This window comes from Dioscorea cayenensis, chromosome 10 (genome assembly GCF_009730915.1).
Source record: "Dioscorea cayenensis subsp. rotundata cultivar TDr96_F1 chromosome 10, TDr96_F1_v2_PseudoChromosome.rev07_lg8_w22 25.fasta, whole genome shotgun sequence".
Lineage (NCBI taxonomy): Eukaryota > Viridiplantae > Streptophyta > Magnoliopsida > Dioscoreales > Dioscoreaceae > Dioscorea > Dioscorea cayenensis.
In genome coordinates this window covers 3,417,268-3,443,376 of record NC_052480.1, presented here as the reverse complement: position 1 = coordinate 3,443,376, position 26,109 = coordinate 3,417,268, and the positions used below count along the sequence as shown (strand labels likewise).

The 26,109-nt window shown below is 32.5% G+C and overlaps 2 protein-coding genes and 1 non-coding gene across 4 annotated transcripts; 2 read left to right on the top strand and 1 right to left on the bottom strand.

Annotated features, from left to right (window-relative positions):
• The first annotated feature begins 7,127 nt into the window (after nt 1–7,127).
• On the top strand, nt 7,128–11,199 carry LOC120270099. Of its 2 annotated transcripts, XM_039277113.1 has the most exons (6): nt 7,128–7,282; nt 7,897–7,992; nt 8,176–8,281; nt 9,841–9,922; nt 10,763–10,836; nt 10,994–11,199. In XM_039277113.1, the coding sequence occupies exons 2-6, from the start codon at nt 7,916–7,918 to the stop codon at nt 11,093–11,095; spliced, it is 441 nt and encodes a 146-aa protein (XP_039133047.1). In that variant the 5' UTR covers nt 7,128–7,282; nt 7,897–7,915; the 3' UTR covers nt 11,096–11,199. The 2 variants fall into 2 exon arrangements, with proteins under 2 accessions (XP_039133047.1, XP_039133046.1); XM_039277112.1 differs by having other exon boundaries at nt 10,763–11,199.
• LOC120271399 lies at nt 7,238–7,369 on the top strand. Its single transcript, XR_005540009.1, has one exon. It is a non-coding gene; the product is annotated as a small nucleolar RNA snoR86 (small nucleolar RNA).
• Nucleotides 11,200–12,349: 1,150 nt separating the features above from the next.
• On the bottom strand, nt 12,350–17,001 carry LOC120270085 (calreticulin-3-like). Its single transcript, XM_039277094.1, has 14 exons — nt 16,835–17,001; nt 16,041–16,148; nt 15,722–15,914; nt 15,135–15,393; nt 14,967–15,023; nt 14,827–14,874; nt 14,555–14,641; nt 14,408–14,465; nt 13,549–13,616; nt 13,339–13,434; nt 13,198–13,254; nt 12,991–13,092; nt 12,760–12,792; nt 12,350–12,670 (listed from the first exon to the last, which is right to left on the bottom strand). Exons 1-14 carry the CDS (start codon nt 16,968–16,970, stop codon nt 12,659–12,661), a joined length of 1,314 nt encoding a protein of 437 aa, XP_039133028.1. The 5' UTR covers nt 16,971–17,001; the 3' UTR covers nt 12,350–12,658.
• Nucleotides 17,002–26,109: the final 9,108 nt, after the last annotated feature.

Here is a 26,109-nt window from a genome sequence, read left to right as displayed (position 1 = left end):
AATAAGTAGGTCCATACGCGTCTTTTGTTATGGTGAAAATTAACCTGGTTATCTTTAAACATCAACAACATGCAAAGCATGTAAATTTATTTAAACTAACAAGTTTCTTTTTTACAGAAATGGCAGAGAAAATTATGGTAAACAACCACCCTTCCTTGACCCTCAATTGAATCTCCCAATCTTTCCTTCAACTACCACTTTAAAATTTAGAACACAAGCCAATCTCAACCTTTCTCAACAAATTATTCTTGACAACCTTTGGGCCAATAAACATGACCCAAAAACTCTTATCTCTTTATTCCACTCTCTAGCAAAATATTTTCATCAGACAAATGAAACAGTCCAAAATCCACCTCACTTGCCATTACCAGAAACATCAAATATAAAATTTTCTTTGAAACCCCAAACACTTGACTACATGGTAGAACAAGAAAAGAAAATCAAAGCATTGGAAGTTGAAATATCAAACAAAAATGAAGAAATTATTCTGATCAAAGCTCAACTTCAACAAATTACAAAAGAAGCTGAGGAAATTAAGAAAGTTATCATTGAAGAAAAAAGACAAAGAACATAGAAATTTGAACGGCATCCCCCTAGAATCCCCATGTCTAAAATTTATGGACAATTTATGCGATCCATTCATAGCCAAATGTAGCTGCAAAGCAAACTCCCCACTGTTCAAAATACTATCTTTTACTGTTTTTTTTATTCCATTAGACACCGAGAAAGCACACAAAGCATTCTTGGCCTTTTCAGCAACACATTTAGTAGCCACGACCTTCTTCAAAGCTATGCCCTTTGCTTTCATTGCAACCTCAGCCTTCTTCTCTGCATTCTTCACCAAATCCTCTAATGAAAGCCTTAAAAAATTTAATCACTAGGGCCAACTCTAGGGTTCTAAAACTTAAAGTTTAGGGACAGCACAGCGATTAACGCAGGTGAAAAAGTCCGGATCGAGTTCCCCTTTGAAACAAAGCTTCGCTGGTGCAGCACGCAAACCAGGTGCACTTGTCACTGGCATCGTTGGCAAGTACGAATTTCAATACAATCCTCAAGCTCCGATGGAAAGAAAGAAAAAAATCAGTAGGAGCAGCAAGACCCTGAGCCCATGATTCCGAAGCAGGAGCGGTAGAGTAGTACAACGCGCCACTGGCTGGGAAAAGGATGTAGCTAGTCGATATGACCATCGGAGAGGAAGCCATCACCGCAGCCATGGCAATAGAGGATGCCCGACAGGTCTCTCGTCTTCTTCATAGGTTGGCGCTTGGCTAGAACTGGAAGAGAGCACCGAGGAGGAGGAGATGAGGGGATTTCATGAAGCTTAGCATCAACATCATTGACGAAGGAACGAGTCTCGATTCGATCCGGATGCGCGGGTACCAGAGTTCGATTGCAATACTTCTTCTATTACTTCTTCTGGTTCTTCGAATATGAATCTGGATTCGAAGTCGGAGAGATTGAGAACCTTGCGCCTATGAGATCTGCCTACGTCTCCGGTGAGAAAAACACAGGGGAAGAGAGAGCAAGTTCTCGCCGACGGGGAAAAAACAGGGAAGAGAAAGAGAGAGAATTCTCGGAGACAGGGAAAAGAAAGAGAGAGCACGAACGAGAGAGAAAAATTCATCTCATGCACGTGCATGTATTTTTCCCTTTAAATGCATAAAAAGAAATTATATATATATATTATTTTGAGAGAGGAAGCATGAGGGAGAAAAGAGAAGGAATGCATGCATGGGCATACATGTGTCTCTCTTTAAATGCATAAAAAGAAATCATATTTTTAGAGAGAGAGAGAGCGCATGAGAAAAAGAGTAACGTATAGGTGCATGGGCTTGCTTTTTTTTTTTTTAATCAATACATGCATGAATTCAAAGAAAACATGCACAAAAATAAATGAATATACCACACAACACATGCAGGGCATTATGGCTTTGACTTATCAAACCTAAACCTATATGCATAGGCAACAATTTAATTTATTGACATGGAATAGCATGGCTCATGGGCTCTATCTATGCATGCATGGTGTAGTTTTTTTACTCTAATCATCTACCTTGTGATCAAATTCCAATTTCTTCTTTCACCCCACGAGTAATCAATCGTCTGTCCTATTTCCTTTTGACTTCCTCTTCTCGGCTCTTACTCTTTCTTCTTGTCTTCTTCTCTTTGTTCTTCTTCTTCTTCTTCTCTTCTTCTCCTCTCTCTATTTTTTCTGTCTCTCCTTTTTTTTTTTCTCAGTCCCCCTTCCTTTTTTTTCCCGAAATCCTCAACACCCCCCGAAGAATCTCCAACTCCCGGAAGTTTTTTTAAATTTTGAATTCAAAATTCCCGATTCTTATCCATAATCTCTGCCCTTTTTTTTACATATTTTTTTATTATTTTTTCATTAACATTTATTATTATTATTATTTTTTAATTTCCCTCCTTTTATATTTTATTTATTTATTTAATTTCCAACGACATTTTCAATATATATATATATATATATATATATATATATATATATATATTCTCTCTCCACTTTTTTATCATTATTATTTTTTATTTACCTCCCTACTTTTATTTGGAATAGGATAATGCTCCTTGTCTCTCTCTACTCTTATTTGAAGTAGGAGAATATGATTCATCATCATCATTCTTTTCATTTATCTTTTTTTTTTTATTTTAATTTGAAGTAGAATGCCAAATTCCTAATGGGATTAGGAATGAAAATTTTCTATATAAACAAGTTGCATGTTATTAAATCCATTAGGCGTTGTTAAATCACCATAACTGATACTAGTGTTGTTTATTCATTATTCGTGGATTCTTTATGGAAGGATGTGTGATCGAGTTAACAAATTCTTAAGGGTTGTTAAGTCAACATAGTTGGTGCACTACTGTGTCTTTCTGTCCTTAACACCCATTCTATAGCCGCACTTGTGCCTTTATTTAATAAATAAATAAATTAGTTATTAATCCCAATCAAACTGCATTCTATCACATTTCCGTATGTGCCATTGTTATTTTTAATAATCATTTTTTGATAATTTGGAAGGGAGTTGATATTCATTTTTGATACAAATTGTAACAAGAAAAAGAAAGGGAAAAGGGGATTAAAATATTATATTAGGTAATATATAAATGTTTAGTATTCAAATAATATATATATATATATATCTATACATACTATTAAAGTAGATGTATAATTTACTCCGAGAGCATTTCAAGGAACAATTTTAATTTATTTTAATAACATATAAGTTTTTATTTATATTACTTATAATATTAATAATTGAAAAATATTAATTACATATAATTATTTATGTAATAAATGTTTATAAGACCTTTGAAATCCAAGATATATAATAGTTTATATGGTAGGAGTTGTTTAATTATATTATTTTATATATGACATTGCTTCAAAACTCACAAAATTTTAAAAATTCCGATGCGAAGCCGGGGAAAATGCTTAGTACATATTATAAACATGACAAAATACCAAGGATGTGCACATGAAGTTAATTCCTCAACTCATATGTGATAAGATATGAATACTCTACGCTAAAAAGCTGATGTCATTAGAGCAAGTTGTCAATGACTATTAAAATGACTTTGATACAATAATATTTTGACTTAAAATAAAAAATAATTTGATAAGTAATAAAGAAGACATGAAAGTAAACTTTACAGTAAATTGGTGATCCAGCTTCCGGTGGCCTTATCACCCAATCAACCTCCATGAATAATGACCACAATTCCTCCGACAAAGGATCTGGTTTCTTCGGCTACTATACAACCTTCCCAAATACAGAATGCAGATATGCGGGCCTCCTGAGTCAATTGGTGTGCAGGTGCAGTCGTGGAAAAGTGACAATATCAACCATCACCGTAATTTGAGGATTGATAGAGATTAGGGCAGAGGATGAAGAAAGGGGGAGGAGTTCTCAGGGAGAGAAGGAGAAAAGGGAAAAGAGAAAATAGGGGGATTATGAGCTGGTGCTTATGTGGATAAGTAGCCTTTTTGGAATGCCCACTCACGCAGCTGACGTGGAGAGACATATGCCATGTCAACAAACCGATGTACACATTAGCAAATCCATGCTAGAATAGTCCTAGTGACCTGCCGTTGAAACAAAATTGAATTAATGTAGGCACTTTGTTACAAATTGAAATTAAGTGCTCAAGTTGCAACACGGCAAAAGTTAAATACCCACCTTAAAAAATTACCCTTACTTGTTAATTTAAAAATTTGGTGCAACATTAAATATTTTTTTTTAAAAAATTTGTCATTTATATTTAATGTACTTCTACAACTTCCAAAAAATTATATAAACTATACATTTTTAAAGCATATTTTAAATAAGGGTAACATTGGAAAATTAATATAAATTTTATAAATTTTATGTTACTAACTAATTTTAACAAACTTTTTAATTGATATGAATTATGTAAATTTACAAGTAAAAAAGAAACTGAGAGTATATAACAAGTGTGCATGTGAGTCAATAGTATAGATGTGAAAGAATTAAGAAAAAAAAATTGACGATTTATTACCTGATAAGGTTAATGAAATATAGGATCAATGAATGATTAAGATGTTTCAAGTGTGATTACAAATTTACAGTGAAGTTGTGCTTGTCCCTATGTGGCCATGTCAATGTATCACACAATGAATTGATAGTGCGAAAATCAATGATTCAATCATGGCATCTTCTTTCTTTACGTGTGAAAACAAATAATTAAGATGTTAATTTTTTTTTTTTTTTTTACTGGTAGGTGACAAGCGCTTTCAATTTAAGATATTGTCAAAGGAAAAGACAAGTATGGATGTGCACCAATTTTAGTGGCTTACAAATTTTATAGGAAAATTCTTTTGCCCTGCAACCTTTCCTGAATGAGTGAAATTACTATTTCTCCCATAGGGGACTCACATCCTGACTTGTGAAATAGTATTGATAAAAAGTATTGAGCAAGAGTGTATAGTGCATGAACATACATGAAAAATACTATTGAAGGAAGGATTCGAACCTTTGTCTTCCCCCTAAGCACTCCTGTGCCATACCTATGCCAAGGGTTTTTTTTATTTATTTCGTCTCAACTTTTGTTTCACTTCCATCCTTTTCAATTTATGTTTTTATTTTTTAGTTTACTTTTCTCATTCCCAATAAATTATCATTCCAACCAAATACTTTTTTCATTAGCATATCCTACCCATTCCTTCCCCCCTTCTTCATTATCTCATTCCCCCTCATTCCATTAAGGTAATCCAAACACACATAATATTAATGTCTGCTGCCTTAGGCTTGAAATGCTAGGAGTTTGGCTGGGATTAAAATTTTTAACTAAATTTTCTTAAATATTAAAGTTAAGTTGAAATTGGTGTAAATGGAAATACATTGTAAAAACATTATCAAGAAACTCGAATTAGAAACAAAATAGAACTCCAAATCCATGCAATCAAACAGTTTAATTAGACATGTGAAAGCATAATTCTGAAATCAAAATTTAGATAGGTGCATGCTTGTTTTTATTTGTATTTATTTTTACATATGAATTTCAAAATATAGGAACCAAATTTATGGCCCATTTAGAATCATCTCAATAAAAAAAAAAATTTACATTTAAAAGTGAGTACTAGATTAGTGTTTTCATAATTTTTTTTTTATACTTGTTTGTAAATTGTAAGTACGGGTTTTACATGAGGATATTAACAATCACCAACGTTTTCCAAGATATGCCAGCAACATAAATCCTTAGATTTAATGTCATGTTATAAAAAAATTTCTATATTTAGTTGTTAAAAAAAATTAACAATCAAATTAAATTAGTATTTAATCCAATTACAATTAAAAATTTAAAAGCACTTGTATTTTAAAACTTATAGTTTTGGCTGTATTTTTTTTTATAATAACTTTAGAAAACATAAAATTAAAACTACTTTTTATCCTCTTCATTTTCAATATTTTTAGCTATTTTTAATAATTTATCCAATATAATAAAGACACTATCAGTACCTTAGTCTTTTTTTGAATTAAAAAATTAAGCTTTTAAGAAAGCAATTTTTTTTCCTCTTCACCTTTCACCTTTCAAGCTATATCATAAAAATTTGATTACACTAATTAAAGATCAGTTTCAATTTTTAATTATTTGAGATAAATTTTTAAATATAAATTTTTGATGAAATTTCTTTTATTTTTATTTTGCTATTTGTATTTTTATATTTTTTAACCGTATATGTATATATGATTTTTTTTTTTGCATTATAGGTTATAATATTATTCTTATATGTTTTTATCCCACCTAATAAATTGTCTAGCTCCCCCACTGCTCTCCTCTTACAATTAAAAAAAAAAAGGCGGAGAGAATATTTGAAATAAAAACAATTTTTTAAAAAATATATATTTTTATAAATTTTATATTACTAACTATTTAACTTTTTTTTCAAATTTAGTTAAAGTTAACAGGAGCATTTTTTTCCGAAGGAGGATAAGCGGCTAAAATCATTTTGCTTGAAGGGTATTTCAGTCTTTTCACTTCGGAACCCCCTTCTAGTTCTCAGACTTTATGGTTTTCCTATGGAGTGATGATATTTTTACCGAATAGATTTATCGAATAGGTTTCTCAAATGACGTGGATACCCAACTTGTCATCCACATCCTCATCCACGTCATTATTTTTTTATATAAACTTCAAATTTGAACCTAAAATTTTTTTAAATACTTAAAATTAAAAAAAAATTATAAAACTATATCTAAAATCATAAAGCCAAATACTACAAAATCTATACTCTAAAAATCTAAAAATTTAAACCCTAAATAATAAATATTAAACCTTAAACCCTTAAACCCTAAATCATAAGCCCTCAACCCTAAATCATATGCCCTAAACCCTAAACTGGAAATCACAAGTTTGTGATTTCCAATTTAGGGTTTAGGGAGGGTTTTCGGTTTATCATGTTTATCTTTTACGATTAAATGTTTAAATTTAGAATTTAGATAATAAAAAAGTTATTTTTTTTAAAAAAAATAAAAAAATAATGACATGAATGCTGACATGGATCGGGAAACTTATTCGGGAAGTCGGTAAAAATATCATTACTTTTTCCTATAAATAGTGGAGAAAGACCGTCGCTTAACCCTTGAAATTGGCCGCCGAAGGTGAGAAGATCTCAACTCGTTATCTTGATTTCATTTGATCTCTTGCCTGTTTGATATGTCTTTATGATTGTTTTTGAGAAAATAAAGGCCAATTCGCAGAGCAAAGGCGCCTGATCAAAGTGGTGATAAACTTTGCATTGAAGGTTGGCAATATCAAAATCGATCTGCAATTCTCCGTGCCTCTCAAACTCTTTCAATTTTGATGATGGCCTCGAACAAATTGCTACACCATTATTTTATTTAAATTTTCCCTTTTTTTTGTGATTTTTTTTTTCTGGAGATCTTGTTACTTGTTTTCTTAATGTGGTTGTGTTTGTGAGATTGGTATGATTTTGGGTGCAAAAACGTAGTTTTGAAATATTTATATTTATATTTTTGTTTTAATGTAATTTTTATTTATTTCGTCTCAATATTTGTTTCACTTCGTTCCTTTTAAATTTCTGTTTTTATTTTTAATTTTTAGTTCGAACTTGTGAATGTAAGTTTAGTTAATGGTTAATTGATATAAATGTTTATGTCTGTTGCCTTAGGCTTGAAAGGCCAGGAGTTTGACTGGAATTAAAAATTTTAATTAGATTTTCTTTTATGATTATGTCTTTCATGTATCATTTATAAAATCATAAGACAAGACTATAAAGTAAAATATTTATCGAAATTAAATTAATCTTTAACTTTGTATTTGAATCTCTAAGATAAGCTTGCATAACATATATATATATATATATATATAACACCACATAATATTTTTGATCTGTAGATTAATAGAGGCAATAACGATGGCGACGGACGGTTTTCCTGCACATGGAGTGTGGACGACCGAGGAGGATAAGATCTTGAGGGAAGGTCTTGAAAGGTGATTGTTTTTTCTTTCTCCATTTCTGATTTGATTGTTTCTTAATAGACTTGAATTGTTTTCAGATGTGAAGTGAGTAGTTTTTGTTTGGAAGTGAATTCTTTTGATAGTGACTTAATTGAATTTAATAAGCTTTGATAAACAATATGTGAAATCTATTTTGGTGATCCTATGAATTTCTAGGCACAGGATGAAGGCTACTCTTGCTGCATGTAAGGAAATTGCAGCAGCATTGCCTAGAAAGACCATCGTCGATGTGGCTATGAGGTGTGAATGGCTGTTGGTGGCAGTAAGTATTGATGACTTGCTAGCACAATCTTTAGCATATGCTAATTCATGCTCACTGTACTCATTGATGCATATACGCAAGTAGTTCATCAAGCATTCACAAATTTGAGATAAATGACTTCAATGCTATGGACCTACCGATTTAATATTTGAGCATGGGGTTGTCAACTGTAAAGACATTTTGGAAAAATCCTACTGATTTGCCCAAATATGCTAATGCTGGAGTTTAAGGAAAAAACTGTATAATTCAGAAGATTTATTTCCCTTTTTCCTCCATTCTTGTGTATAGATTGTTTTGAAAATTCCTCTCCCAACACTTTGAATTTTGAAGGTCAATAGTTTGTTGCTCGTTTCATGCATCAAGTAGCAATTACTTTTTATTTTTTTGCATTTGTTTAATGGATGCTTGTAGGTAATATAGCATGATGAGGTTAATTCCTGTTGAGCTAAGAGAGATTTTCCTTAAGAATTGCCTACCATCGTTATAGTGTTGGACCACGTTACGTGAATATATGTAGTGTATCAATATTTGAGGAACCACCTTTTCCTCTCAATTGCACCAACCTGTCTTGCTTTTCTTTTGTTTACTGACAAAATAAAGCAAAAAGAGAACTAGAGATGGCCATTGCATTTCAGTAATAAATAGTGTCAAAAAGGTCAATTGATAATATTTTGGATGCACACATTTCTATTTGTAAAGAATTTTGTGTTTCTGAATGCTATATATCTAAAACTGCCCAGTGTAGTTGAGTCTCGTGGGGTAATGTTCGTTTCAAACTTTGATAATTTTATGGGGAAAGAAATAGAGAAAACTTAACTTGAGTTTGTTTCTTTGATATTTTGGCAACTCCTAAATATTAAATTCTGGATATCTTAGTGGCTTATACAGGTTTTTATTAGAGTGAAAATAAAATAAAATAAAATAAAGAACAATAGATGTCTGTAAATATGGACCTTGTTTTAAAATGTCTTTATCTTTGGTATCCTTGTCACAGATATTTGTCAACTCTTCCATGCATATATGTATATATATTTCTCATATTCTTTTTCTCTATGGAAGCTATAAGATTCATTAGGTAAAATATTATGGCATTGGCAATTGAAGTCTGCATTGTGTGCACAAGTTACTGGCTTACTGCTATCCTTAAAACCATGCTTGGGATTAGTCACTTGAATGTTTCAAACAAAATTTTGTCAGCTGGGCAGCCCAATTTGAAGAGATGGGAGCACTGGTAATGCAGAAGTTTGAAACCAAATCAATGACATCTATTGTTCTTCGTGTGCAAAACGCAACTATGTTCCAAGTTAATATGGCAACATACCATTCATTTGTTGAATCTATTGCGTCAACTAGAAACATTTATTTTGTGGAAACCATGCATGTGGATGATTCAACAGGGAAAATTGGATATTCTCGAAGAAATTGGTAGTTAACTGTTTTTTTAAATGTACTTGAAGTGATTTCAAAATCTTGCATTTTTGATGTTATAATAATGTTTTTCTTCTCAGAAATGTCAGCCACCTCTATTAAGTGATGAGAATTTGATCTTCTTGTTGCAGGGAAAAATCACAAGTCTCTTAGAATATCATGTGTCGCGGCCAGTAGGACACATGTCTAGTGATGGTATTAATACCGATAGAGGTTTGATGGTTTTCTTTCTTCCTTCCATCTGTTATATTTCAGTATAGTCAAGTGAACCATTCATATTTTTCATAATTAAAATAATGCCATATTTACCTAGCAGAGCAGAAAATTTCCTTTTATCGTCTATGTTCCCCTTCTAATTTTTTGAACATAATTTTTGTTTAACTTGTACCATCAGTCTCAGCCATTGTCAGGGTCTCAGATTTGATGAGGCTATTGATGTGGCCAAAAGAGATAACGGGGTATTTTTGATGTGGGGGACCGTTATTTTGATATTACATCTACAAGTCGGCCTCTTGTATAAAGAAAGAAATATAGTGAAGCTTAATTAAACTTTTTATAACTTAAATAGCTAAAAGCTATGAGTTCTAGTTCATGAAACAATTAATTCCGCATTATAATAAATTAGTAGTCTGTAAAACCAGTCCATTAATTCAGTTAATGGAGAAGAACTAAACAATAGCATCAACTAAGATAATTTATGTATGTGGTAGATAAATCAGAACAATGAAATTCGTAGATGGAGCTGATGTATGATTAGTTTCAATCTGAAAAATAATACTAAAGCATATGTGTCAAGCATCACTAAATTGATATGCATGTTGGTGAGGCATAGCTGAAGGCAGTGGGATCCTATTTTTCTGTTAAAAACGGGTAATACAAGGATTGTCTGGATAATGTTGGAAGACTTATGTATCACATTTCCCAGCGATGCATATACCAAGTATTGTGTTTGGAAGATGATGGATCCATAACAATCATTATCCATCTTAGGCTAGGAAACATTGCTTTTGCTACAAATTTTCTTTATTGTTATTCACTTTTAGTTGTTTTCAGATATTGGTGAGGTGAGAAGAAACCTCCTTGACTCAACTTCAAATATTCTCAAGGGAGTTGGTGAAAATCCCCAGGTGATCATCAATGAGATGTTTTTTATTGTCCATTGTTCTCATGGCATAGTTGAAAATGCACATGAGCCTGGGTTTCGAACAATCCCCAGGAGGTTTCGAACGATCGCCTGGGTCTGTGCACGTCTTGACTCTTGGTTTGTTTACTTTGTTAAAAAAGTTATGGTGCAAGGATGGCCGCCCGTACTGTCGTGGCGCCGTAGGATTGGTCCGTGGAAACAGTAAATATGATCCACTATGTGCATCTCCGCTGACATATTAAATAGGTGTAGGTACAGTTCTCCGACATGTTAACAGTTGCAATGCTAGAGACAGAAATATAGAAGTATAAGTGGGTATAAATTTATATAATCCATATTTTTTTTTTGTCCCTTTAATTCATCAACTGGAAGGATCAAAGGGGTCAAATTCGTCAATTAGAGAGACCAAAAAGACAAAAATGTGAAAATAGGAGAACCAAAAAGGCGGATTTTATATTAGAGGGATTCAAAGGGCGAAAAACGTAAAATAGAGAGACCATTTTGATATTTTAATCAGTTTTTGATAATTTGAAACGGAGCTAATATTCATTTTGGATACATATTATAACAAGAAAAAAAAGGGGAAAAGGGATTAAAATATTATATTAGGTAATATATAAATATTTGGTATTCAAATAATATATATATATTATAAACATAACAAAATATCAAGGATGTGCACATGAAATTAATTCCTCAACTCATATGTGATAAAATATGAATACTCTACGCTAAAAACCCGATGCCATTAGAGCAAGTTGTCAATGACTATTAAAATGACTTTAATACACTAATATTTTGACTTAAAATAAAAAAATAATTTGATAAGTAATAAAGAAGACATGAAAGTAGACTTTAAAGTACTCATTTTCTTGCACTTCTATAAATAAAAACTATTGACAAACTATTGAGATTTTTCATAGTATTATGAGAAATTTGAGATGAAGCAAGTGGAATTTTTTGGAGAAACATGTTTTTGGATTTGGTTTTGTTATGGTAGGTAACAAATTAAATATAATATAATCTGAAAAAAAAAATATAGCATAAAGTTTGAATTATCATAAAATACTATCTCCACGTCATTTGGTTTGATGTGTTATTTATATTGTTTTATTATTATGTATCTGTATTTGTCCTCCTTTTTTCTAATAAAATTATGTTTTATACATTTTTTATAAAATAAATAAATAGTATTTGGTATTTTATTTTCCCCTACTAAGAAAAATTAATTATAGTGAAGAACTTTTGCTTTGTACACCTTAAAACATTTTAAATTCATATTTATCTTATTTCTCAAGAAAATACACTACAAGATAATAACAAAATGTAGAAGGGGCTGCAGGTAATTATAGTGAAGAACCATGGGCTAAATGAAACATTACTTTTTAAATCATAGATAAACAGTTTCTAATCCCATGTATTACCAATAACTTATTAAAACCAAATTGAGCTGCAGAACAATCAATAACTTGATAGTTGACACTGAATGATCAATCTCTTGACCAACATTAATAACTACCTCCCAAATATTTTCATTCAATAAGCCACTTGCATTACACAAAGAAGCAGTTTGCATAAGGCAAGGAACTACATCATTATTCTCAGTAATACAGACAGAATGCTACAAAAGTTTAAAAACAAAAAAAAAACAAAAAAAATCCCAACAATTGCAAGCATGAACTGCAAAACTTCGGCACACTACTACTAGTACACTGCAGAAAAATATCTGATGCAGGAATTGATGAAGAACTGCAATTAAAGCTTTTATTGACGTGGATGGACTTGATAAAATGATGGATGACAGTTTACAATTCATCCTGAAAAGATGAAGAGGTATAATTCAATGGAAGAACAGGAATGAAAATATAATGGAACAAGACATAGCAGAAGGAACCTCAAAACTTACATGGTAATCATCAAAATATTCACGGTGGATACGCTGCATGTGTACAAGAATTCCAAGTTAGCAATGCATTGTGAATCAAAAATGACAGAAGGATGAACAATGAGATGATCATCAATAATCATAAACAGTCATTTGATAAACTTTCTAAATCTAGTAATCTGTTGGGAGTAGGAAACAATCAATTTGATGAGTGAAAAAGATGAAGCAATAGATAAGAATAAAAACTTATACCCTTCTGTACTTGTCTTTGTATCTGTCTCTATGACGGGAACGCCAGTCATGCCCTCTCTCTCGTCTCCTCCGCTCGCCTTCCTCCCTTGCCCGTCGAGCATCCTGTATGGAAATTGTCGCTTTATAAAGCTTAAGAAAGAAAGTCTTGCACAAAAAGTTTGGCTATGCTTTTTAAAGATAAAAGCTTGTGAAAGGTTTAATAATCACCTCTTCTTCCTGAGCTCGACGCACTTTCTCTGCTTCCTCAAAAGCCTCATTTTCAGCCTGAGATAGTTGTGCAAAGAAAGAATTGATTAAATATGATCACCTATTGGAAGGAAAAAGGCGAAAGGTGTTGTGCACACCCACCTCCCTGTTTTTCCCCCATGTTTCTTCTGCAACTTGTTTTGCATACTCTGGGTCATCACATATTAAAACATTGTCAAAAACTGCACCAGCTTTAACCTGCATCACATGCAATGGTCAGATTGGTGATTTTTGCGTTACATTATGCTGAAACAATAAGAATGGCAACCGACAAATAGCAATAAAAAGATATAAGCAGATCTAGAATATTACCTGCCATATTTCAAATCCGACATAATTAATAGGCTTCATTACATAGATATTAGGATCATCTTCAAACTCTGTCCAAAGTCCAAAGAAAAAAAATGAGCTGGTTATGTAAAACTTATATTAGTTACTGAGGAGAATTTCAGTACTGACTTGACAAGCCTCATCAATAAGCGATTTGAACAGAAATTGCCTTCATGGTTCAGGGGAACATAAACATAAACAAGAAAATAAAACAACGAATCAAATCTTGCCCTCCCTAAGAGGCAGTATGCTCCTATCAACCTCTTCTCGAATTAGATGAGATGACCCAAACTAATCTTGGATGAATGAACTCCACCCATCATTGTTACCATCCCTATTCTAATGCTATGTTCTCCAACAATAATTAGATGATATTAAAAAAATTTTAATTTGATCCATGTCACTCTTACACTATTTAGACAAGCTTTGGCCATTGTTGAGTGAGTGTGAGTGTGTGCATGTTGTGAATCATCTCATTTAGTAAATAACACTTGATAAACAAAGATAGGAAGTTTCTGTTAAGGAAAATGAATCACCAATAAATAGAAGGATCAAGAATTCAATCAATCCTAATATCAGATTCCAAAATCAGAAAAATACCTTATTTAGGTGGAGATAGTAAAATCCAGGTAATAGATATCTCGATGTTAATGACATCAATTTATACTTGTTAATCTATTTAGTGGGTGATAGTGAGTGAGATTCTTTTGTCAAGGAATCTAGTATCAGATGTTACAAGACTAATCTCTTTTAAAATATGACCACTAAAGACTAAACAAGTTATGGATTTGACTTGCCAATTGAAACATTCCATCTTTCCAAGTCATAATTCTTAGCTCACCTGGGTTGTCAATCCATGGGGTTTTCCATTTTCCCTGGTAATTTGGATTCTTGATCCTCTGCAATGTGCATGCAAAAACAAAAGACAATTAATTGGCTTAACAAAACTAGTTAACACTGCTGATCATCAAAACTCCCCGAAGCATACCTTGCGTTTCCATGGTCCCTTATAAGCTGGATTAGGAACCATTGGAGGTTTCCATGTACCATCTTCATCATCATCCCATGAATCAGGCTGATTAAAAGGCAATAAATTTTATTCAATGAAAAGATCTTGTTTTGCTTAGAAAGAATGAGAGTAATGACATATCCAATGGTCAAGCAGTGTGCAACCAAAATTTCTTATTGAAGGCAGCATGACAATATCTCAAAATACAGCTTTGCCCATGCCAGAAGTAATTGATAGAGCAATCAGCCTACCTTCTTAGCATTTGGATCAGGAATTTCAGCCGGAATTGAGTCATAACCCTGAAATTTATGGGAAAACTAGAAATTAAAACAAAATACTTCCAAACGTAACAAAATCATCTTAAATTGAAAAAAAAATTACACAATTTAACCTCTGGTTTGGCACCATTTGGGTCATCAATATGTTCTCTATCATCCCAGTCTTCAGGCTGCCATAAGAGAGAAGTAGATGGATATTAATGAATTAGAATACAGTGTACGAGTATGTAGGAAAAAAAAAATAGCAAGCTAAAAATGCAAAGATAGATCTACACTAGAACCTTCTTTGCAGTGACCTCCTTAATTCTTCTGGGAGGAAGAATATCCCAGTCAGTATAAATGCTTCCTGAATCTTTTTCTCTGTTATCAACTAGGATACTATATGATGCATCAGGCCTAAGAATAAATGTGTAAACATGAGTTAACTTGTCAGTTTCACATTCTAGATTCTTTTTGATAGGATAGTTTTGTCCCTGGTACGAAAGTATAACATGGAGCTTCTTTGTATCAGTGCCACATATATCAGGCCCAAACATTAAACTGCATGAAGAAGGAAAACACGAACATCAACAAGCAGGACGAAAATAGCACGTGATTGTATCAAAATGCAACAAATTATAAATAATAAATGGTACAAAAACGGGCACACTAGAGAACAAGACTTTGTAAACAATGATAGAGCAATGTGTGCATAGTGAAATGTTCATCTAGGAATAGTGTATCAGAAACTTCAATGTGAGAACGTACAATGTAAACAAAAAAAAGCTTGCGCTATATACAATTATTTATCAATGTTCATTATGCTAGAGAATTTTGCAGAGTATATGTTCATAAAATAAAGCAAATCAGCAGGAAAGACAATTCAGACCTGTATGGTGTATCACCACTGAATTTCTTCTGATTGACATAACCAGAAAGAAGCTTGATATAACCACCACCACATTCAATATCCTGCTCAAATTTAACAGAATATTGCAGCACTAATGTCCTGTTTTCATTACTAAATTCCGGAACCTTGGCACTTATGGCAAAATGTCTTGCATCTGGATATGTCTGAATTCCTAAAAATTTCACCCCAAGATAATAAAAATAATTCACCATCCATCAGCCTATCAATAAACTCAATCATAACTTTACAGGGACATTGAAATCAAAGGTACTACCCAGTATCCCTACTGGAATAATACCTTTATCATCTACATCGGCAGCCCATCTTCCTGCTGAATGCTTAAAGTTCCCAGCTTTTCCTTCACTCTTCTTCCAGTCCGATACAACCCAACGGCTCTCCCAATCATCTTTGATTTCCAAAGAAAAAGAGGCAACAGTATCCAAGTCAGACTAGAAACATAAAATAACTCATAAATTAAATTCTCTTTCATTGCTAAAAATTACAACTTTTGTAACAAGATTTCCACCATATAAACCACTATGCATCAATATGTCAGAAGCTTGTTCCTTCTCCAAAATAGACATAAAATGAGTCAAATTCCAATATAATTCAAATCTCAATTACTTGGAACCGCTGAGAATAAAAGGAACAGGGAAAAAAACACAAACATTTACCACAATAGAAGGCCGAAAAATTTACAAAATTTGAAAAAGAATCTGAGTATATGACCCCATTCAAATACAAAGGATGCATAAACTCCCATAAAACGAACCTTAATTAGAAGAAAAATCAAGATCAGAAGAAAAACAAACTCAATTGAAGACCAGAAATATAGAAGATTTCAAACAAAACTCTTACTACAAAACCCAATTTAACTAGAAATGATGCTCATGTTGCCATAAAAATGAACATTGATTAGGAGAAAAATAAAAAAAGTTGAAAACTTTAAACAAAAATCTAATTATATAACCCAATTCAAACACAAAGGATGCTCAAAACCCATAAAAAAGAACATTAATTAGGATAAAAAAAAAATCAAGAATCAAACAAACAAAAAAAGAGCTCAAACAGAATGATCCGAGAGGAAGATACCGTCAAATCGCTCCTCAAAGATGATCTCCGATACCGAGAGCTTAAGAAAGAATCCAAAAAGTAGAACTATCATCCGGAGCTCAAGCTTAAGCCTGAGCTTGAGCTGAAAGCCAGTGCTCATGGCTCCTTCCGCCATTCCTGGCCACAAAAATGGAAGGAGCTAAAGCGCGCGCGTCGGTTATAGAGGAAGGTTCAAGGGATAAAACCCTCCTTTTGAACCTTAATTGCATTAATGCCCCTGACATATTATTATTATTATTACGATCTGTGAAGGGGTGTTTTCGTTATTATCTTAAAATGAAGGGTTAAATTAGAAAAAGTCAACCCAGTTGACTGACTTTGGCGTTGCGGGAGGGAATTAAAGGAGACAACCTCACCAAGACTTGCAAGACTTTGATAATTCAAATTTCTTTCCACACCCTCGTTTTTTTTTAAAAAATTACGCATACCTTTTTTTTTAAAATTTGATTATAATATATTATATATATATATTATATAACACCCTCAATATTTTTTTTTTTTTAATAATAGACGACAAGCACCCTTTTTATATGAATATAAACAGTACCAAACAGTACTGGAACCCGGATGTACAATATATGTACAGTATGAAAATAGTATAAGAATCCCGGGTGAACAGTATATGAACAATACGGTGAACAGTGCTGTCGGAGGAGGGATTTGAACCAATGATCTCCCCCTTATATTTTGATGTCATACCATTGGACTATCCCATAGTTATCAAACCCGGACCGGCCCGGCGGTCGGACCGGTTGACCCGGTGACCCGGTGCTTCAACCGGTCCGGGTCTTTAATTAGACCGGTTATGCAATCAACCCGTTCTGACCCGCATTGACCCGCTTTGACCCGGTGGTTAGACCGGTTGACCCAGCGGTCGGACCGATTGACCCGGCGGTCAGACCAATTGACCCGGTTTGATTTGTAATTTCAATTTTGAACTTTGGTTATATATTGGATTGAGTTTGGTTTGATACTTTGATGATAAATTTAAACTTTTATTGTGAATTAGTATTGTTATGTATTGATATTATGTGAAGTTTGAGCTTTTTTCCTCTTTTCTACTACTTCCAAATCAAAGATTAGCAATTGTTTTGTATTTTTTTCCATCAAATTATTTATTTGATAACTAATAATTCATGGATATTATTATGATATATCATTATATAATTAAAAACTAATTTATAATTTTAAAAATAATATTTTAAAATATTTTTATTAACCCAGTATTAATCCAAATGACCCGACGGTTGAACCAATTGACCCGTGACCCAGAGCCTTGACCGGGTTAATGCCCGGGCCGGGTCTGATAACTATGGACTATCCAATGGTTGACACCCTCGATATTTTTAAAATTATGCATAACTCCTTGTTCAATTTTTCTTTTCTTATTTTGATTTTAACATATATATATATATATATATACTTATGTGTGAAATCTTATGATTTTTTTAAGTAAAAGAAATTAATTTCTTCGTAATTGCACTTAATTTTTATTTATTTTTAATAAATATGGACAACTTATAAACCTTTTATCATTCAATTGGGAGAAATTTGAACCCTCCACTTTAGACTTAAGAGAAAAATAAAATATTATTTTTTTATAGGAGTAGTTATTCTTTAAAATTATTATCATAGAAATAAACTTTAATACTGTTGAAAAGAGGAGAGTGGGTGGTTATTGTAATAATAATTTAAAATTTAACTATTAAAAATATAAAATGAATGGTGTTATACAACAGTAATGTTATGAAATATTTTTCTTTAATTGATATTTCATTCCACCCAAAAATGAAGGGTTTAAATTCGGTTTTGGTTCACAATTCTTTAGAAGTCGATGAGGTATTTGCACTTAGTGAAACTTTTAAAAAATTATAATTATATAAAATTATAATTGTTATATTTATACACATCGTTTATTTGTATTATAAAAGACCTAATTGATGAATTTCCTGGTTCCGCCACTCACCTCAACCATTATATTTTACCAAGAAATTATCTTCTGATATCTTGAGTTCAAATTTCAATGAAAGCACCAATTGTAACGGATGAATTTAATTCTCAACTAGGTTTATATCAAATTAAGAATCAACTCTTTAACTGAAAAACACTGATTTCAGTAATAAATCTCCACTGCAAACCATTCGTTCATTACTAGAACATGAATATAACATGAATATTATAATGATTTCTACTCAATCAACAGGAATTCAACCGATCTAATCAAGTTCTTCATCATCAATCCAAAATCAACCAAAAGTAATCAACTACTAACAGTCAAGCAAAATAGAGCTGGTAATTCTATATATACATATAGATCCAGCTTAGTACATATAGAAAAACAGTAAGATAATGGAAGGACACCTTCCTCTTGATTGATTCCGGCCACCGGAGACACTCACTAGAGCTCTCTACTGCTCAAATCCAAGCCTCAACTCTCTTCTCAATTCTCTAACTTCTTCTTCTTCCATCTTCCCTCTTTTTATATAGCCTGCCATTCTGCCAAGTAGGCATAACAAACTTCTAATAAAGTGTGCCCTCAGTTGTTGAATTGAATTTTAAAGATGATGCCGACTCATCATTAGGTGATTAGGTGACCTCCCGCGAAACTCTTCAAACTTGTTTGGCGCCTTTTCTTTCCCTCCCGCCAAACCTGCCAGAACAGATATTGAGAACTGAAGAAAGAATACAAAAACTAGAACTATCATCCGGAGCTCAAGCTTAAGCTTGAGCTTGAGCTGTGAGCCAGTGCTCAAGGCTCCTACCACCATTCTTCCTGGCCACAAGGATGGAAGAAGGGTGCGTTTGGTTAGGAAGTAGTCCACCGAAGTGGTGGAAGTCTTGAAGTGCCACTTCGGCTGGAGTGAAAGTTTCAGTTGAAGTGTCGGGTTCCATGTGTTTGGTTGAAAGGGGAAGTGTCAAATCATTAACTACTTTTTTTGTTTAGTTAGTGGAAGTTAAAATTTAGAAAATGATAGAAATGAACTTCTACTCATCACTTCATCATGGGTGAGGGTTCACTTTTTTTGTCATTTGTTGGATTGAGAACTATAATTATTTGAAATTATAATTTTTAAAAAAATATTTTTTTATAAACAATAAAAAAATAATTAAATAATTAAAAAAACAATAACATATAAAAAAAGAAAAAGATAAAAAAACTTAAAAACAATAAAAATATTTTTTATAACAAAAAAAAATAATTAATTAATCAAAAAAGAAACAATAGCAGATAAAAATAAAAGATAAAAAAAATAAAATAAAAGATAAAAAATGATAAAAACGATAAAAGATAAAAAAATAAAAGATTAAAAAAATAAAAAATAAATCATAAAAAAATAAAATAAATAAAATGGGTGATTTTAATCACCCATGTGCAACCACGTGGCGAAAGTGAAACACCGAAGTCCCACTTCGGCCAAAATTTTCCCGAAGTCAGAGTGAAGTGGAAGGTTTTGGAAGTGACCACTTCCGTACTTCGGCCTCCACTTCAGTGAACCAAACAAGTGAAAGTGTCATATCAACTCCCACTTCCGTCACTTCGATCTCCACTTCGGTGAACCAAACACGCCCTAAAGCGCGCGCTTTGTTTGTAGAGGAAGGTTCAAGAGATAAAACCTTATTTAGAACTTTGGCTTTGCTCGGATATAATGAGGTGAAGGAGGGTTTTGTAAAGTATGGTAGAGTAGGGTAAAATTAGGTAAAAGAATGTTTTAAATTATACCTTATTTGGATTGAAGACAAGATAAAATGAAGGTTATTAAATCTTCTAGTGTTTGGATTGAAAGTAATAGAAAATAAGATTTATATTAATATTATTAAAATGCCCTTCAAGTTATAAATTATATTTTATGCTAATTTTATACCTATAATATTATTATTTTTAAATTAAATGTTTTTATTTGACAATTTATAATATTTAACTATTTTATTCCAATGCCTGGAACAACCAAAATCTAAATTATTATAAAAGGCATGTATGCAATTATTTTCAAATTCAATAAAAGTAATTTTGTTTTGGAAAATATTCAACCTTTCAAAAACCCCCGATTTGGAGGTTGAAAACTGAGTTAAATGGAAGTTTTTCAACCCTCCATTTAACCCCAAATACCCTAATCTTCATTTTACCCTGCTTCTAAACATGAGTTGGTCCGTAACCCTATCCCCAAAAACCCCTAAACAACTCCTCCCAAGCAAGCCATTAATTGCATTAATGGCCCTAACGTATTATTATTATAATTATTATTTGTAAAGGGGTATTATCGTTATTATATTAAAATGAAGGGGTAAATTGAAAATAGTCAACCCAGGTGACGGACTTTGGCATCGCGGGGACCTCGCCAAGACTTGCAATACTTTGAAAATTCAAATTTCTTTCCACACCCTCGGTTTTTTAAAAATTATGCATAACTCCTTGTTCAATTTTTCTTTTGTTATTTTATTTTAATATATATATATATATATATGTTCATACTTATCTTATGTGTGAAATGTTATGATTTTTTTAAGTTAAAAAAAATTAATTTCTTCGTAATTGCACTTAATTTTTATTTATTTTAATAAATATTAATAAATTATAAATCCTTTATCATTCAGTTGAGAGGAATGTGAACCCTCGACTTTGGATTTGAGATAAAAATAAAATATTATTTTTTTTATAAGAGTAATTATTCTCTAAAATTATTATCATAGAAATAAACTTTAATATAGTTGAAAAGAGGACAGTGGGTGGTTATTAGAATAATAATTTAAAATTTAATTATTAAAAATATAAAATGAATTGTAATACCCTGAACCTGTGGATAACTGTTAGAAAATATACTCAGGGTATTACTATAGTGGTAGTAAGATTTTTCTACAGATTAATCTTGTTGAGAAACCCCAAGTGAAAAGAATAAGGACCTAAGTGTAAAAGTTTTTAAAAGATTTTGGGTTAAAGAATAAATGAAAAGGATGGACATGAAATGTTTATGGAAACCGAGGACTGAAAGGTAAGATGGAAGGGATCTTTTTGAAATGTTGTTTTATAATCCAGGGATCATTGGATAATTTGAAAGGACCTTTTGAGAATACTATTTCATGATTCAAGGACCATTTGGGAGTTTTTCAGGGACTGTTTTGTAAGAAATTATCTTTTGAGGGACTAAAAGTGAATTTCGGCTGAAAACTTAAGTTGGAGAAAAACTCTAGATTTTTGATGGTTCATCTTCTTCTCCCTTCATCCGCTACGATGAACCCTGAGAAGAAAAATTTGAAGAAATGGGAAGAAATTGGAGGTTTTAAGGAGAGGGACTTGGAGATCGTTGGAGTGAAACTCACGGAGGGATGGCTTAGCTTGGTAAGAGGCTTCAGTATTGTTTTTTTAGCATGTATATGTATGCATGTATATATATGTATTTATGGTTGGATTTGATGAAAATGTTGATGAATTTGAAGAAATATTAATGAGAATGATGAGGGTGTTGTTTTGAGATGAAATTTGTGTCGAAAAAACCTTGTATCCATGATAAATCAAAGATGAGATTGCCGGAATTACTGTAGCAATTACTGTAGCACCGAGATTAGGGTTTAGTTTAGTTAATTAAGTTGATGATGATGATGATTAAGGTGTTAATGATGATGGTTAGATTGAATTGGTTGGGTTTAACCAAATTAAAATTGGTTGAGTTGAATTGGTTTGGTTGAGTTGGGTTTGATCAAATCATGTTGAGATGGTTTGGGTTTGGTTCAATTGATTTGGGTTAAGGATTTTGGACTGAACCAAGTTGGTTCAATAGATTTTGTATAAGAATTGAGTTGGTTCAAGGCTGGTTCAGTGAAATTGAGTTTGGTTCAGTGAATTGAGGTTGGTTCATAATAGTCTAACCCAAATTGAGTTGGCTTAATTGTAATTGGAGACCAATTTGGTTATACAAGGTCAGGTTTGAACCGATTGGAGTGAGTGGGCCAATTAGAGAGTCGGGTTATTGATTTCTTGTATTTTTCTATTGGGATAAATTATGTTTTTTTAGTTGTATTTATTTATTTTTTTATTATGTTATCCTACTAGGTGTTGATTAGGCTTGGGAGGAGTTCCAGGTCTAGCAAGGAACTCAAGGACACCAGGTGAGTTGGTAGTGGCTATTATTGTAAATAATTGATTAATTATTATTATTTTGAAATAATTGTTTAATGGCTAGTATTTTGGAAATAAATGTTTAAGTATTTCATTTTATCATGTTTGATTCCATATATAGTTGAAATATACGTATATTTGTTTGCCATTGATGGTCATGATAACCGTATTGATACATTCGTTTTGTATAATTATACGTATTTGTGAATAGTAAAAATACATGTATATGTGATTTAATTATTCGGTTCATGTATTTATTTTTTGATGGGTATATATGATTTGATTTGGAGTGATTTGCGAAACCATGTGAGCATATTAAAGATGTTTTATCGGCATTGTTAGTAGAATTGGTTTTCATTCTCGGTATAGGAATGGTATCGATGGATCCCGGGCTTTTACTTGGCATTATGCATTGTTATACTTTTGGCATTGGCTTTGTGAAAAAAATAATGGTTATTTCAGTGATGTGAATACTTGTCCCGGAAAAGGATCCCGTGTTATGATTTATACGAGATGGTATTATTGCTTTGTATTTACTTGATGGTTTTTGATGGTGACGGGCTAAGGCCCCGACTCATGCGATGAGTGGGTCCCCACGGGCCGACCCTTTAGAGGTGGCGTGGTGGACCCGGGTGTTGATTACTACGAGGGCCGTTCGGGTGGGAGCGTAGAGCCCTCGATCGGATATTCATCGGAGTAGCCGGGGTCACCGACCGGTGAACCGAAATAGGTCAGCGATAGGGACATGAGTTCCTTGACGGCTCGAACCTAGCCGCAGCCACGGCAAGGGTTTAGAGAGTTTTCTAGACCATGTTATCTTTCGGGTGAGTGTTGGGTATTGCTTTATTTTTTGAATTTGAGATTTATGTTATTTTTTTGAATTGTGATGAGGCAGTCTCTCACAAAATTTGTGTTCTCGAGAAAAATCAAATTGATGTTGATCTATGTTGAATTTATGTTTCAAAAGTTCTTTAAAAAAATGTATTTTTGCTAGAATTCGGTATTTTTGGAAAAGTTGGAAAAATTATTTGAGAAGTTGGTATTTATATACTATATATATCATGTATTTAAGTATTTGAAATTATTAAGCCACTCACCGACCAACTGAATGTCTTTGTCAGAGTGCAGGGAGCGGGGACCCTAGATTGCCTCGATTGAGTATAGCGCTAGTCGTGGGTTGAGTCCAAGATTGCAGTGGGTCCCATATCTTTCTTTCTATTTATTGGTGTCGTGATCTCTGTAGCGGTTGATCCCGCATAATTTGAGTTATCAGTATTCGTGGTATTTATGTATTTGAACCCGTAGTTGGTGTGAAGTTGTAGAATTGTGATTTGTAGATCCGATTTTGTTTAAAAGCGGGTGTCGGGCTTTCGGTTAAAAGAGAATTTTAACTGATGGGTGCCACATTTACCTCAGTAGAAGGGGTGGGTGTGACATGAATGGTGTTATACAACAGGAAATATTATATTTCTCATTAATTGATATTTCATTCCACTCAAAAATGAAGGGTTTAAATCCGGTTTTGGTTCACAATTCTTTAAAAAAAAAATTGATGTGGTATTTGCACTTAGTGATACTTTTAAAAAATGAATTATGACAAAATTGATAAAATTTTTGTTCCAGAGCATGAACTTTTCATATTAATAAATAAATAAATAAAGCAAGACTTTTTCTAGATGGCTTTAATTTGAAAAGAAAGAGATGATGTTCTGTGTTCTCAACTTTTTATGAATTTTTGAGAAATGGTGGACCAACAAAGAATTTTCTACTTTTCATTGAGAGAAATTTTATTTGAATAGACTGTTTGACAGCTCTCCACTACAATTATGACATCTGAGTTGGAATATAATTTTGAGTCTTTCTTATTTATTCTAACTTTATGTATACAAAGTGCATTAAAGTGTAATAACTACCAACAGGGTCTTTGGTCTAAAAACACCTGCCTCCATAGGTATAGTTTATGGGTGGTTATTATTTATATTCAAAATGGATTAAATATAAAGGTGTTAAAGATCTCTGGCTGGCAGTGTGAGTTTGTAATCCACTCCTCATGCCAGTCAATGAAAGCCCATGGGCCTTACTCTGGGTAGAGGCTTTATACAAATAACTAGAAGATTAATATATTATTTTCAAACATATGTTTTCTATTCTATATTATCTCCAACAAGACCACGCAGAAGTCCTTAAAAAAAGATATTTTCAGAAAAAATATATCATGCAAATTTTTTTTAAAAAAAAATGTGGAAGGCCATTGGCTACATTAGGGGCATGCACAAACGTAATTGTAGAGTCACTAATTCAATACATCTTGTTGTCTTATCCTTGCATCTTTTTAGCAAAAAACACAAACACATTATTTGAGCCGAGCCGTTCGTGAGTAGCTCGGTCTTCGGCTCGATAAAGGCTCGTTCGTGTTTAGCTCATATTGTAAACGAGTCAAGCTTGAACATCATTTTCAAGCTCGATTAATAAACGAGCCAAGCTTGAGCAGCCAAAAGCTCGGCTCGTTTTGGCTCGTGAACACAGCTCATGACCAAGCTCATGAACAAGCTCGTTTATAAGCTCGATTGTGAGCTCGTTTATATATATATATATATATTACATTATATATATATATATGTTTATGTATATGTATATTAAGGTGTATATGTGACTATGTCATTGTTGTCAATTTAAGTTACACATATAAGGCTATAAACTACCATTCAATGGCTAAGCTCATTAAAAGCTCAGGTCAACTAGTTCATTAAGTTAAATGAGCTCATAAGATAAACGAGCCAAGCTTGAACACTACCAAACTCGGCTCATTAAATCTTGTGAAGAACTCGTTTATTGTATAATTAAAAGCTCGTTTATAATATCATTTACAATTTTATCTGTAACAATCATTAATATAATCAAACTCAAATCGAGTTGAGTCACACTTGATAATGATTCATTAAATAAGTTTACTAAATAAAAAAATAAAATATAAAAAAATAGTCAAGCCTTAATCAAGTTAGCTAGCTAAGTCTAAGCTTCGAATTTTCTTAACAAGTTGAGCTCGAGCATGAAGCTCGAAAGAAGCTCGATTAGAGCTCGAGCTCGGTTAAAATAGTAACGAGCCAAGCTTGAACATAAAAAATGAAGCTCGAAGAAAGCT